The following is a 12,093-nucleotide window of genomic DNA, read 5'->3' on the forward strand; positions in this document are numbered from 1 at the left end:
CTGTGCACTGCAGTGTGTTTGCCAGGCAAAAGGAGAATCATTTCACCTGCAGTGAATTCAAGACACTGCTGGATTGCAGGAACATTAAATGCTACCAGAAAGTGCACCTATCATTACTGGGGTGGAATCCCCACAAGCAAGGGAAATAATTTATTCTTAGGAATCTATTGTATCAGACTGTCCATGTTTATACACATACTATTTGATAATGTTTGAAACAGTTCTACCTGAATTTCTAAAGCACCAATCACCAGTCTGTCTAGACATCACATTCATAAATCAGCTTTTTTCCTTTTCTGCTTACAAAACAAACTGGCCTTACAAACTTTGTTTGTTAGTGGCTCCCCAGATCTCTAACAGAGCAGATGACACTGTATTATTATATAGAAAGTTTCAAAAAACTGTTTAATAACTTACTTTACTTTTCTTCCCTTATTTATCACAGAATATTGCATTAAAACATCTTAAATATAAAAATGATGTCTCCTTTTGCTGATTATTCCTCACCTGAAGTTAGAAACCCCAGTCCCAAAAAACCCCAACCAATAAAAATCTACTCTAACAAAAGTCAACCTAAAAAAGGTTAAAGAAATTTAAGAAGTCAAAAACAAAACCCTACTCCAATCAGAATTACTACCCTGAAAAGCGGGTAGTGCCAAAGACTCCATGAAGTCCACTTAATTTTACATGGAAGGTACTCTGATATGATGATGATGGGCAGCGGTATAAACCTCTAAGACAGAGAAGACAGACACCACAACTGGTTGCTGTCATGGCAGTATTACAAAAGGAAGATTTTCTATTTTAAAAATAGAAACAGTATTAGCTAGTGGTTTGTACAGGGGACTGAGAATTGGAGACCTGGATTTTATTCCTGAAAATGCCATTATGTCATGTAACCCCCCCAGCTTTTCCATTTGAAAATTTGATCTTACCCAACTTTAAGCCAGATCCTGCAAAGGATGTACACATGTTTAACCTTAAGGGTGTAAATCTTTGCCGGACCAGGGATTTTGTAAAGAATTTTAAGATCCTTTTATGAAAAGTACTAGATATTTATTTTTTAAAAGCAGCTCTCTGAACAGGTCAGTATCTTGAATACTAGAATAAAATTGGCTTACTATCCAAAAGGAACCAAAAAATTTGGGCACTAAAAAAGAATCAGACTAAAAACCCCACAACCTTGGGCCAAAGAACTAGGACATGACCAATCTCAGCAATTTTAAGGGCTGTAGGGAAAGACACAGTTCTCAACTACTTTTGAGATTCTTGGATGAAAAGGATCATAGAAGTGTCAAGATGAAGTACCTCAGGCCTAGATTATTAAAATGACATCAGGTGAAGAATAAGCACCAAGAGTTAAGGAACTCAAACAAAGATCCTGTTCCATGCACAATGCCCTTAGTAATAAAGACACAAAGCATGACAAGCTGTCTCTCAACAACACGTTTTTCAAATACTTTAAAAAGAGCTGAATTTAAAAAGAATTGCAAGTACCAGATAAACATCATGATCAAAGTGCGCCCCAAAAGGATCTTGTATCGGAACAGGTCCAAGAAACTGCCGGTCTCTCTGTGACTCCTGTCAGCTGGGAGCTTTAGTGAAAAAGTGCATTTCTGCTTGCAGTTCCTCTTTGCAATGAGATAGAGGGCATTTTCTGCTTCTCTCAGCCGACCTTGTGAGTATAACCAGCGGGGGGATTCAGGAATGAATCTGAAACAGAGATTTCATTGAGGCTTTAGGGCCCTACTCTTAGGGCTGGTCTACACCCAGCCGCTAGTTCGGCGGCTGGGGATCGAAGTTCTGGGTTCGACTTATCGCGTCTGGTCTGGACGCGATAAGTCGAACCAGGAAGTGCTCGCCGTCGACTGTGGTACTCCAGCTCGGCGAGAGGAGTACCGCGGAGTCGACGGGGAGCCTGCCTGCCGCGTGTGGACCGCGTCTGAACCGCGGTAAGTTCGAACTAAGGTATGTCGACTTCAGCTACGTTATTCACGTAGCTGAAGTTGCGTACCTTAGTTCGACTTGGGGGGTTAGTGTAGACCAGGCCTTATAGATGATTGGATTTGCCTATTTGGAATAAAGCTGAAGGACATTTCAATGTAAAGCATGTTTTTTCAAACAACACTTCACCTCAGGTTTAGAATTCATCCACAGGTTTAGAATTCATCTGTAGTTGCAGGTAAACTACACTTTAATAAAAAGTGGGGCGAATAAGAGCACCTTTATTTCACAATTTTCTGGGTATCTAACATGCAACAATTTTGCTCTGTATATTAAAATTCCACTCAAATGTTAGGAGTCTGCATTAGAGAAATACAGAATTAAGGATGTATGGATTAAGCAGTTACAGTACAGAGGCAGCTGCTGGTTATGAAAAACTATACTGGTTTAGCTGTCTCACATCATCGCCCCAACACTGTCCAAAATTCTCTCCTGCAGGCATCAGAATAGCCACTGCAAAACAGCTCTATCACTCCCTATTGGCAGAATCTGATTCGTACAGCTGAGATTCCTGCCTATAAAAATCCTCCTGTGCCCCTTGTTTTCAGTAGCTTATAACTTCCTGAAGCTTTCACCTTTCCAGGTTGTGATCTCTACCCAAAGCTGATTTTTTTAAACACATATCTAATGTGAGCAAAAGTGATCCAGCCACCTTTGCATAAAAAGTTAGATAGGAGAAAATGTTCCTTTCCTAACACAGAACATTCTTGCAATCTTTTTTTGAACAGCTCTAGAGTCAAACAGCTGGAGGACTGAGATTTGGTACAGAAACTGCACTTACTGTAGAGAGGTAGTTTTGAGCAGAGCTTTGGAGTCCTGAGAGTAAAGCATTTTTATTTTTAATTTATTTTGCTTCAGAAAGACAAGCTGAAAGGTTAGGGTGTTTTTAACTAAAGATTTTTAACCTAGAAATATCAGGAATGTCAAGTCAGACTCTTCACTAAGGGAAGAGCAAAGTTCTCATTGGGATTTATATTGTAACACCTCAACTGAAGGGGTGAATGTGTTGAATCTCTAATAAAGGTTTCATTTATTTAAAATGTCACTTTCAAATGCTAAATTTTTGCTCGTGATGTCTTGGCTGGAAGGCTATGCCGAATGGACAACTAGTCACAAGATCCAAAACATGAAAGACAAACAAACAGAAAAAAATACTGCTTTTAATAAAAACCTTTATGTAATAAAAAAAATGGCACCAAACTAAATTTTTCCCTTTTGTAGGTCACCTTTAAGATTGTATGCACAACCTCAATACTGTCCCTTGTGTGCATGCATTATGATACTGCCCTTGAAACTGAGAAATAGCATGTGATCATGTAGTTACATATATGCAGCATCTTGTAGTAAATGTGTAAATCCAGCATATTCAGGTATATGAAAAGTGCAGAGTAAGCTGTCTTAATCATCATACTAGAGAGTAAGAATAACATTCAGAGTAATAAAAATATGGCATATCTAGGCCACTCAAGTTTGCAGATATGTCAGCACTGCAATGTAAGAGAGACATGAGATTTCTATGTGGTGTATGAGAGAAGTACCACTATCTTCTCCCTAGTGCTCCATTTGATCCTTGGAGAACTTTGACCTACTTTCTCAATTCCTACTCTTTTGATAAAGGCCAATGAAACAATTTTAAAAACAATAACTTACAGAGAGAGGAGAAAGACTACTGTTCCCTCCAGGTTAACCACAACTGCCAGAGTCCTCCAGGAGCGAATGAAGTACCCTAACATAGCATACTGGGCAATTCCCACTGCAAAGAACAGGCCACCAATCGATCCTAACACATTGGAAACATATAGGGGGGAAAAAAAGTTACAAACCATTTCACAACATTGCTCATCCCCATTATGTGTGATCAGAGAGACTAGCACTTTACTAGGAAGGCAGGAAGTATGCACAAAAAGGCTACTTGACTCAAAATCACAGAAAACAGATCCTTAACAGGGAAGAACTGTTAAAAAGCTTAACAAACAGGAAAAGAACAGGACAAAAGAAAAATGCTACAAAAATAATTATTTGGCCTCCTACAGCACTTTTCACCCATCAATTTGAAAACAGTATAAAACAATTAGCTCTTATAACCCCCACGTGGCTTGTTGCAACCTCCCACACTCGAAAACTAATACTACTAATTATTGGAAAGATGACATTTCCAACAACATAAAACATTAGTTTATATAATCTTCATGGTTCATGAGATATTAAGCTTTAAAACTGTCACTGATCCCTCAGCCACGCACTTTCCTGGCATTAGGCAAAGCGTAAATGTGTCAAGTTCCAGACCTTGGAGCAGTGTAATTTGCAGGCACTATGCTAGCAGTCATGCAGTAACAACTACAGTTAAAGGTGTCTAAATGTTTTTATTATATGTTCTTTGCAGTGTTGTTGCAGCCACGTTGGTCCCCGGATCTGAGAGAGACAAGGTGGATGAGTGAGTTAATATCTTTTGTAGGACTAATTTCTGTTACCTTTTCCAGACCCGAAGACTTCTGAGAAGCTCAAAAACTTGTCTCGTCCACCAACAGATGTTGGTCAAAGAAAAGATATTACCTCATCCACCTTGCCTCTCTTCTATTTTAAGTTTTTAGGCTGATTTTTACCACAGGATGATTTTTTTGGGGCGGGGGATAGTTTAAGCAAAAGTGGTCCGGCCACTTTTGAGTATAAGGAGAATACAAAAAAAAAAAAAAAGGAGGGGGGGGGAATCTTTTGTTTGTTTTATTTAAAAAAAAAATCTTGTGGGCTTTTTTGAGTCCTGCTACACCAAAACTGCATGAGGGAGGAAGGAATTGAAATTTGGCAGTCAAACAGCTCCCCTTGAGAAGTGCATTCCTGGGTCCAAAGTTCTAAGTGAAGGAATGCAATATCATGCATACATGTGTGGTTTGTTCAGCTGCATAGTGTGCAGAGGAAAGTGCCTCAACTAATGTGCATTTGCCAGTGTCCAGTCTAAGTGGTGCAGAAATCTGAAGTGGCCCAAAGTCATTTACTGTGTTCATCTAAGGTGTACATTGAATGTGGCAAGGCTCAGAGACTGTATGATCATGCATATGCACAAGGGAACAGAGTTTGCAACATTACATTTGGCATTTCTTGACACAAGTGCTTAAACAGAGATCTCTAGAGCTTAACAGTTTTCTATAAAAGTGTTGCAACTGAAGCTGTACCTGCTAATGCCCAATAGGCAGTGCCCACACATTCATTCAGTAGAACAAAGGCCACCAGAGACATCCCTCCATTCATCACCCCCACCAAGAAGCGAGAGACTGCAAAGAACTCGTATGAGGGGGAGAATCCATTTGCAATGGCAAACAGGATGTCAAGGGCAAAACCTGGAAGACAAAGCACAAGATTTAATTTCAGAAAAATACCTGAATGAGAAAGACAGCATTTAGCATGAGCATTACTTGACACTCAGTGAAACCTGTTCTAATCAAATCATATTCAAGACCTACAAGAGTCTGTTGCTTAATGTAGATGATGGGGCAGGATTGTAGTAAGCACACTGGGGCAATCTCTTAAAGGAGATCGCCTAAGAAAGGTGGTGGTCTTCACAGGATTTACTGCACTAGTACCCCACACCAGTTCATAGTGAGCAGTTTTTCTCTTCAGAAAAGCCATCATCACATTTGACAGTAACCAGGATATCTTGTTAGCAGTTTCAACAGAGAAGCCCAGGACTGAACAGGCCATGAAAAGTTCTCTCTCCAGGTCATATCTCCTCCTTGTTGTCAGAAAACAGTGTGGAGGAAGTTTGCACTGCTGTAATCTTCCCTGTATCTGTTCTGTTACTAGAGGGTTTCAGCGTTCAGGGTCAGACATCTTTTACCAGCACTGAGTTAATACAAGACTTAAAAATATGTCATGCTTTTTAAAAAGAAAGTTAAATTTTAATATAAGTCCTGTACATGAAATCCCCCGAACAAATGTATGGTATGAAAATGGTACATAAGGTCCATGGGTTTTAAAATTCTGCTAAGCTCACAAATATCTAGCATGCATGATTTAAGAAGTGATGACAAACTCATCTAGAACTTTTAGGAGCCTTGACAATTAAGAGAGGTTAATGAATAATTAATTTCTGATACTCTGAAATTTTAGTTTCATTTTGTGGAACATTCAGGGATCATGAACATCATGACAAACAATGTGGGCCCAACTTTTAAGTTTAGGCACGTGTTGGGGGTCCCATCTTCACAACTGGTTGCTTAAACACTTCAGGCATTTAAGTGCTGATCTGAGCACACAAATATGGATTACTTGCCCCCAACTTGGGCTCCTTGTGTGTAATGGAAGACGCAACATTCATCTCTATGCCTTGGCTTTCCACAAAACTTGAATAACTGCTACTGTGTCTTCTGAGACAGACATTGAGGCACTAACAAGACAATAACATTTCTCTCCAGTCGTTTTGTGAGGGCTGCAGTGGGTTACCTGTGAGATAGACTTTTTTCCTCCCAAAGCGATCTGAGAGCTGGCCAAAAGAGATCACTCCAACAAAGACACCACTGAAGAAAAACGAACTGGCGACACTGACTTTGTATGATGTGTTCCCAATTAAAAACCACTAGGGAGAAGAAAAAAAAGCTTTAGTCGAAGTCCAAGAAGTGAACAGCTTGGGGAGGAAAAATCTTTTAAAAACAAAACTCCACCTCAACCTCCACTTTAGTCACCAAAATATCACCCCAAACACTCTAAAGACTTTGACCCATTGTACAATTCCTCCCCTCCTCCAAAACAGTAATGCCTTTCACATCTGAGAAGGTTAGGTTCCTCAAGGGAACATTATTTTTTGTTGGCTTTGTTGTTTTTTTAACCTACGTACCTTTCATCTCCGTACCCATATGTACATGACCATTGTATCTAGGCAACATACACAGAGTTAAGGGTCACAATTTGGGTCCAAAGATGACTCTAGCTCTCCTCATCATGACCTACCTTGTAAGTGAGATCCATTTGGTTGGCTTCTACTTTTCTGCCTTTGGAAACACTGGCTTTTTTTTTTTTTTTTTTTTTTTTTTTTTTTTAAAAGAAGAGCAGGCAGTGTGGGGTGGGGGAAGGGGGAAAACTTTCCCTAGCACTGTATCTATTGTACCTGTATTGTGGATAACACGAGTCTCCAGAGCTGTTAATCTAGGCAAGGCGTAGTCAATTATTTTTTGCGAAGGTTCAAATTTCTTGGCCAAAGTATAGTCATGGTCCATACGCCCTCTACCCCCAAACATGACCCAAGTGCACCCTAAACACTCAGAACAAAAATGTAACAGAAACAAACAAAAAAACAAACAAAAATATGATTTTTCGGGGAGGCTAACTCATGATTGAGTTCTTGGGGTTAGCAATACAAGCAGTGAGACTCTAGAAAGGATTTGAATGAGAAGGTGGGGGACCTAGAGCATTAGGTGACATTAGGAGTTTATTCCAAAAACAGGATGTAGCATGGAAAGAGGCATTAATGAAGAACTGGGAGAAGGAAACATGTGGCATCAAGGCTGACACTGACAGCTAAGAAGGGAAACACTGGGGGAGAGCTGTACAAAGCCTTGAAAGTGAAGATGAGAAGTTTCATTATCCTTAGCAAGAAACTGTTCTGCCCATATTCACCTCATAGGTCCCCTAGTTCCTGAACCCTTCATCAGAGTAAAAAAATTACCTCGGTCAACTTTACAATTCATTTTGTTATTATGAACATTTCTACTAGATAACACCCAAGTCTCTTCAATTCCAAGAACAAACCCAGCCCTACAAATCAGATCCAGTTTCATTTTTGTAACAGGTCTATATACTGCAGCCTCTACAAGGCAATAACCTCCAACACAAAAGAATTCCAGAATGAACCTAATAGCGTTCCATACTGTTCAATGATACTATGTTTTCTTGTGTTCTCTCCACTACAACCTACTATCTTGCTTACCTTTCCCTGTTCATTGCTGCTGTGTTCATTTCCCAACAACAACATCCAGATCCTTTCCCTGACACGATTGTGCCATTTTCCCCACTCTTGAAACATCCGTGCACTGACCTTCTGAATTCCCTTCCCTCTTCTACTACCCAGATGCTCCAAACACTGTTACATATGGTTTTTCTAGCAGAGCTTAAAAAACTGGTTTGAAGTCCAGTAATGAACAGCCTCATCAAAAGCAGCAAAAACATGTAATCAAAGCCTACAGAATATTTCAGGAACACCATGAAAATAACTTGATTCGCCTTACTGTATGTCATTCTGAATTATCACTTAATGGGTGATATGTGCATGCTGTTATAGTTAGTAACATGGCCATAAGGAATCCAGATGCTTGAGAAAATTAGCTTTGAAAGTTAATTATTGCCATGCATTTTTCAAATGTTTTTTCCACAGTATGTAGAAACATCTAGAGAACAGGACTCCGATAACATATACACATTAATTTCAATTATCAGGTTTTTTTCTGCAATATCACAAGAATCATAGTGTAATTCTTGATATAAATGTTAATTAAGCCCGATAATCATGTGTCAGTGATACTTGATGCTTTCTGAATCAGTCACAGCTCAGGGAATAATTCAGGTACAGCGGACAGCAATTTGCTCTCTAAATTCACCCAAATGGTTAGAAGAACTTCGTTTTAATGTAGTCAAGACTTAGTACTTTTTTCCCTGTATAAGGCCCATTACATCACATCAGTTCATGAAAGAATACTTAGTCTGTGAGTTATTCGATTTTTTCCACTATGAATTTGTTACGGCCACATTAAAGTTACTCATGAGTTGTAAAGACAATTGTGCAGATCATCCCAAATAAATGCAGATAATGTCTTTAGACCACTCCATCATGAATTATTAAAACATATTTTACAGAAATTTTTTTTTAGGAAGTTTTTGTACATTTGACAGTATTTTAATAGGACTATTCTTTCCACCTGTAAAGCCAGGTACCACAGTTATTAGGAGTTCAATTGAACAGAACTTAAAAAGGAAAATTATAACTAATACCTTTTAGCTACCACATAACTTTAAAGCCTACTACAGCAGAACCTTCCATGCAATAGGACAAGTACTGCATCCCACACTGAAGTCTGAAAATCTCCCCATTCCAATAGTTTAAAGCTCCAATTTCTAGTATGGCATGGTGTCCAATATCTCACGAGAAACATGATCATTCAGAACTTGTCAACAAGGGTCTAGATTTTGAGAAGTGGTATTTTCAGTGCTCATTATGACATGCCTAAAGAAGGATGACTTTCACAGTGTGGTTGTTCATCTCTATAAATCAGGCTCCTTTAAGAGATTGCAAGTTAGGCACCCAGAAAAAAAATCGCATCACTTTTGAAAAATCTAGGCTAAAACCTTTAGAATACCACGAGGTGATCTTCCGCCAAATACGCACTACACCTCTAGCAGACCCGAAACTTGCTGTAGTTTAAATTTATCTTAGTCGGATGCAGAATTTTTAAAAAGATGAATCTGTGCTGCAAAGTTCAGACCCAATTCTGAACCTTTCCAAAATACGAGTGTTCAGATACAAATTTTTTGTGTAGGTACTTCCCTAAGTATTTTTTATTTGTTCTTTGCTTACATCTCTTATTTACAGAATGAAGCCATGTGAAAAATTCTATGGAGAATCTAAGTCCCTAAAGACATTGGTTGGTGCCACATACACAAACGTAGTTGAATTCTTCACCCTTGTTTTTAACCTTAAGAAGATGTGTTACATTTGAAGAAAAAGTTGTGTCTACAGAAGATTTTAAAATGTTATAGCCAATTTAAATTTTCTTAAGTTACGTACTAAAGTTATTATACACAATCACATTTTAAATGTAGAGTTAAGAACATTATATATTTTTTTACTCTTCATTCTTTTTGTTCTATACTACAGAATGGAGCAGCATAGAAAGTGTCTCTAAACAGAGTTAGTTGGGAGTGTGCTAAAACTGGCAGTTTTTATTAACATGCTCGTAACTAAGGCTGAGAATCTGTCACAGATTCAGTGACTTGTGCAGCAGCTGATGCGGCTGGCTCGGGGTCGTCTGAGCAGCTTGGGCAGCACCTGGACCAGCCGCAGCTGGGGCAGTCTCGGGCCACCGCACCCCTCCCCCCCAGCAGCAGCAGGAGTTTGGGTGCGGGAGGGGGCTCAGGGCTGGGGCAGGGAATTGGGGCGCGGGAGGGGGTGTGGGCTCCGGGCAGTGCTTACCTCGGGGGGCTCCCCAGAAGCAGCGACATGTCCCTCCCTTGGCTCATAGGCTGAGGGGTGGCCAGGCAACTCTGTGCGCTGCCTCTGCATGCAGGCGCCATCCCCACAGCGCGCAGAGACCCCTGGCTGCACCTCTGCCTAGGAGCTGAGGGACATATCTCCACTTCCAGGGAGCTGTGCAGAGCCAGGTAGGGAATCTGCCAGCCCTGCCAAACCCCGCACCCAGCACTAGTGGGGTCCCGGGCCACCACCACCCCAAAGTACCCGTAGCGCCTTTCCGCCCGCCCCGAGCACCTGTGGTGCCTCCCACCCCCCACCACCCCAGAGCACCCAAGATTTAGTCAGGGGTATATAGTACAAGTCATGGACAGGTCACGGGCTGTGAATTTTTGTTTACTGCCCGTGACCTGTCCATGACTTGTACTAAAAATACCCATGACTAAAACGTAGCCTTACTCATAACCAATGACGTCTGAGTTTTTTTAAAACATATATTTCCAAGCTAAATTAATACCTCTGGACATTGACCATACATTTATAAGCACTAACAGTTGACTAAACTGCACAGGTCTAAATTCAGGTCAGAACGGGCAACTATATATGCTAATTTAGCGTTAATGTGTATCTAAGGCCTAGCTCCACAGCATCTCATGCACTGTCTAAATCCCCACCCCAGTACAGACTGGAGTAGTTTATATGGCGAATTACGTGGGAATCATGGGAAGGATACTTGCAAAAACTTATAATCCTAAACCTATAAACCCTAAACCTCACTCTGGAATACCTCAAACAGCTCCTGCTATGGAGGAGCTGCAGAGCAACCTCCTCACGAGTTCTCATGCTGCATGCAGGCTGCCTGGGGTACATTTAAGCATAGCACTCTTTATGAATTAAGCCCCATCATGACAATGGCAAAAATTACGTAAGAAGAACACAGCCATCATGCAGAAGTTTGAACACTAATGCCACTGATCCTTTTTCTCAGTTCCAATCCACTTCTAGAAACATGCAACAGTGTAATGTACAACTTCCATATGAGAAAGTTATTGAAGTTTTGGAGGAGACACAAATGAGCAAGGTCTATATAGCAGAACAAGGCTGATTTGTTGTTTCCATGCATACATTTGAACAGACAACTTGTTCTCTAGTTGGACTACAGCACCTACTTTTTGCTAATCAGAACACTCATTGGTTTGGAAACCAAGACAAGAAAATTGTACAACCAGCTCCTCTACTTCTCCCACTTTCCCTCCATGAGATGCATTAATCTCATAGTGGGCTGAGAAACCCATTTCATTATTTATTACCTCGGAAGCTATTGATGTGAAGCTGCTGCTGAAGTGCACGTGCTTATGAACTTCACTCCCATTGGCTGTCAGAAGCCATTCCCCAAAGGCTCTCTCTTCATTAGTTGACTGGTTGCTATGGCTTTGATTAGCTGAGAGCTCTTCGAGGTCCCAGTGGTAGGGAGGTGTCGCCCCTACTAGCGCAATGAGGATTGCTTCAGTGGCTACATAGAGCTGAAACAAAACAGACAACAATCAAAGATGCTAAACCAACACCAAAAAAGCAACATTTAATCCACAGAGATTTCAGGTCAGTATTAAAATGCCCTTCCTGTCTTTTTAGATTCTCTTATGACTACAAGATGCTTTGACTAGTCCCCAATATCTAACATCACATACTCAAGTATCATGATTCCAGACGAGTGGTTCGCATGCTTTTAGAGTGTGGATCACTTATTGAGAAACCCTCTTTGTGGATACCTCCTTTCCCCCCCAACCTTAAGATCCCAGTGACAACTATGGCAAATACAGGGCTTGGATACATGAAAGAGTACTTAGAAGAGTATCAAGAAAACAAAATGAAAACGCATTTTAATGGAACTAGATTACATTCTTTTCCACCTCATGATT

The 12,093-nt window shown here is 40.3% G+C and overlaps 1 protein-coding gene across 1 annotated transcript in view; it reads right to left on the reverse strand.

The window, feature by feature from the left end:
• Nucleotides 1–11,712, reverse strand: part of SLC22A15 (solute carrier family 22 member 15) — a gene marked incomplete at its 5' end in the record, with an annotated part of 34,404 nt that extends 22,692 nt beyond the window's left edge. Inside the window, 5 exons of the mRNA XM_029912772.1 lie at nucleotides 1,498–1,713; nucleotides 3,655–3,784; nucleotides 5,175–5,339; nucleotides 6,442–6,574; nucleotides 11,485–11,712. Of these exons, the coding sequence (XP_029768632.1) occupies nucleotides 1,498–1,713; nucleotides 3,655–3,784; nucleotides 5,175–5,339; nucleotides 6,442–6,574; nucleotides 11,485–11,712 (872 nt within the window). The remainder of the gene's footprint in view (nucleotides 1–1,497; nucleotides 1,714–3,654; nucleotides 3,785–5,174; nucleotides 5,340–6,441; nucleotides 6,575–11,484) is intronic.
• Between the last annotated feature and the right edge of the window lie 381 nt (nucleotides 11,713–12,093).

The sequence above is a fragment of the Terrapene carolina genome, unplaced genomic scaffold, assembly GCF_002925995.2.
Source record: "Terrapene carolina triunguis isolate 2854851 unplaced genomic scaffold, T_m_triunguis-2.0 Scaffold242, whole genome shotgun sequence".
Lineage (NCBI taxonomy): Eukaryota > Metazoa > Chordata > Testudines > Emydidae > Terrapene > Terrapene triunguis.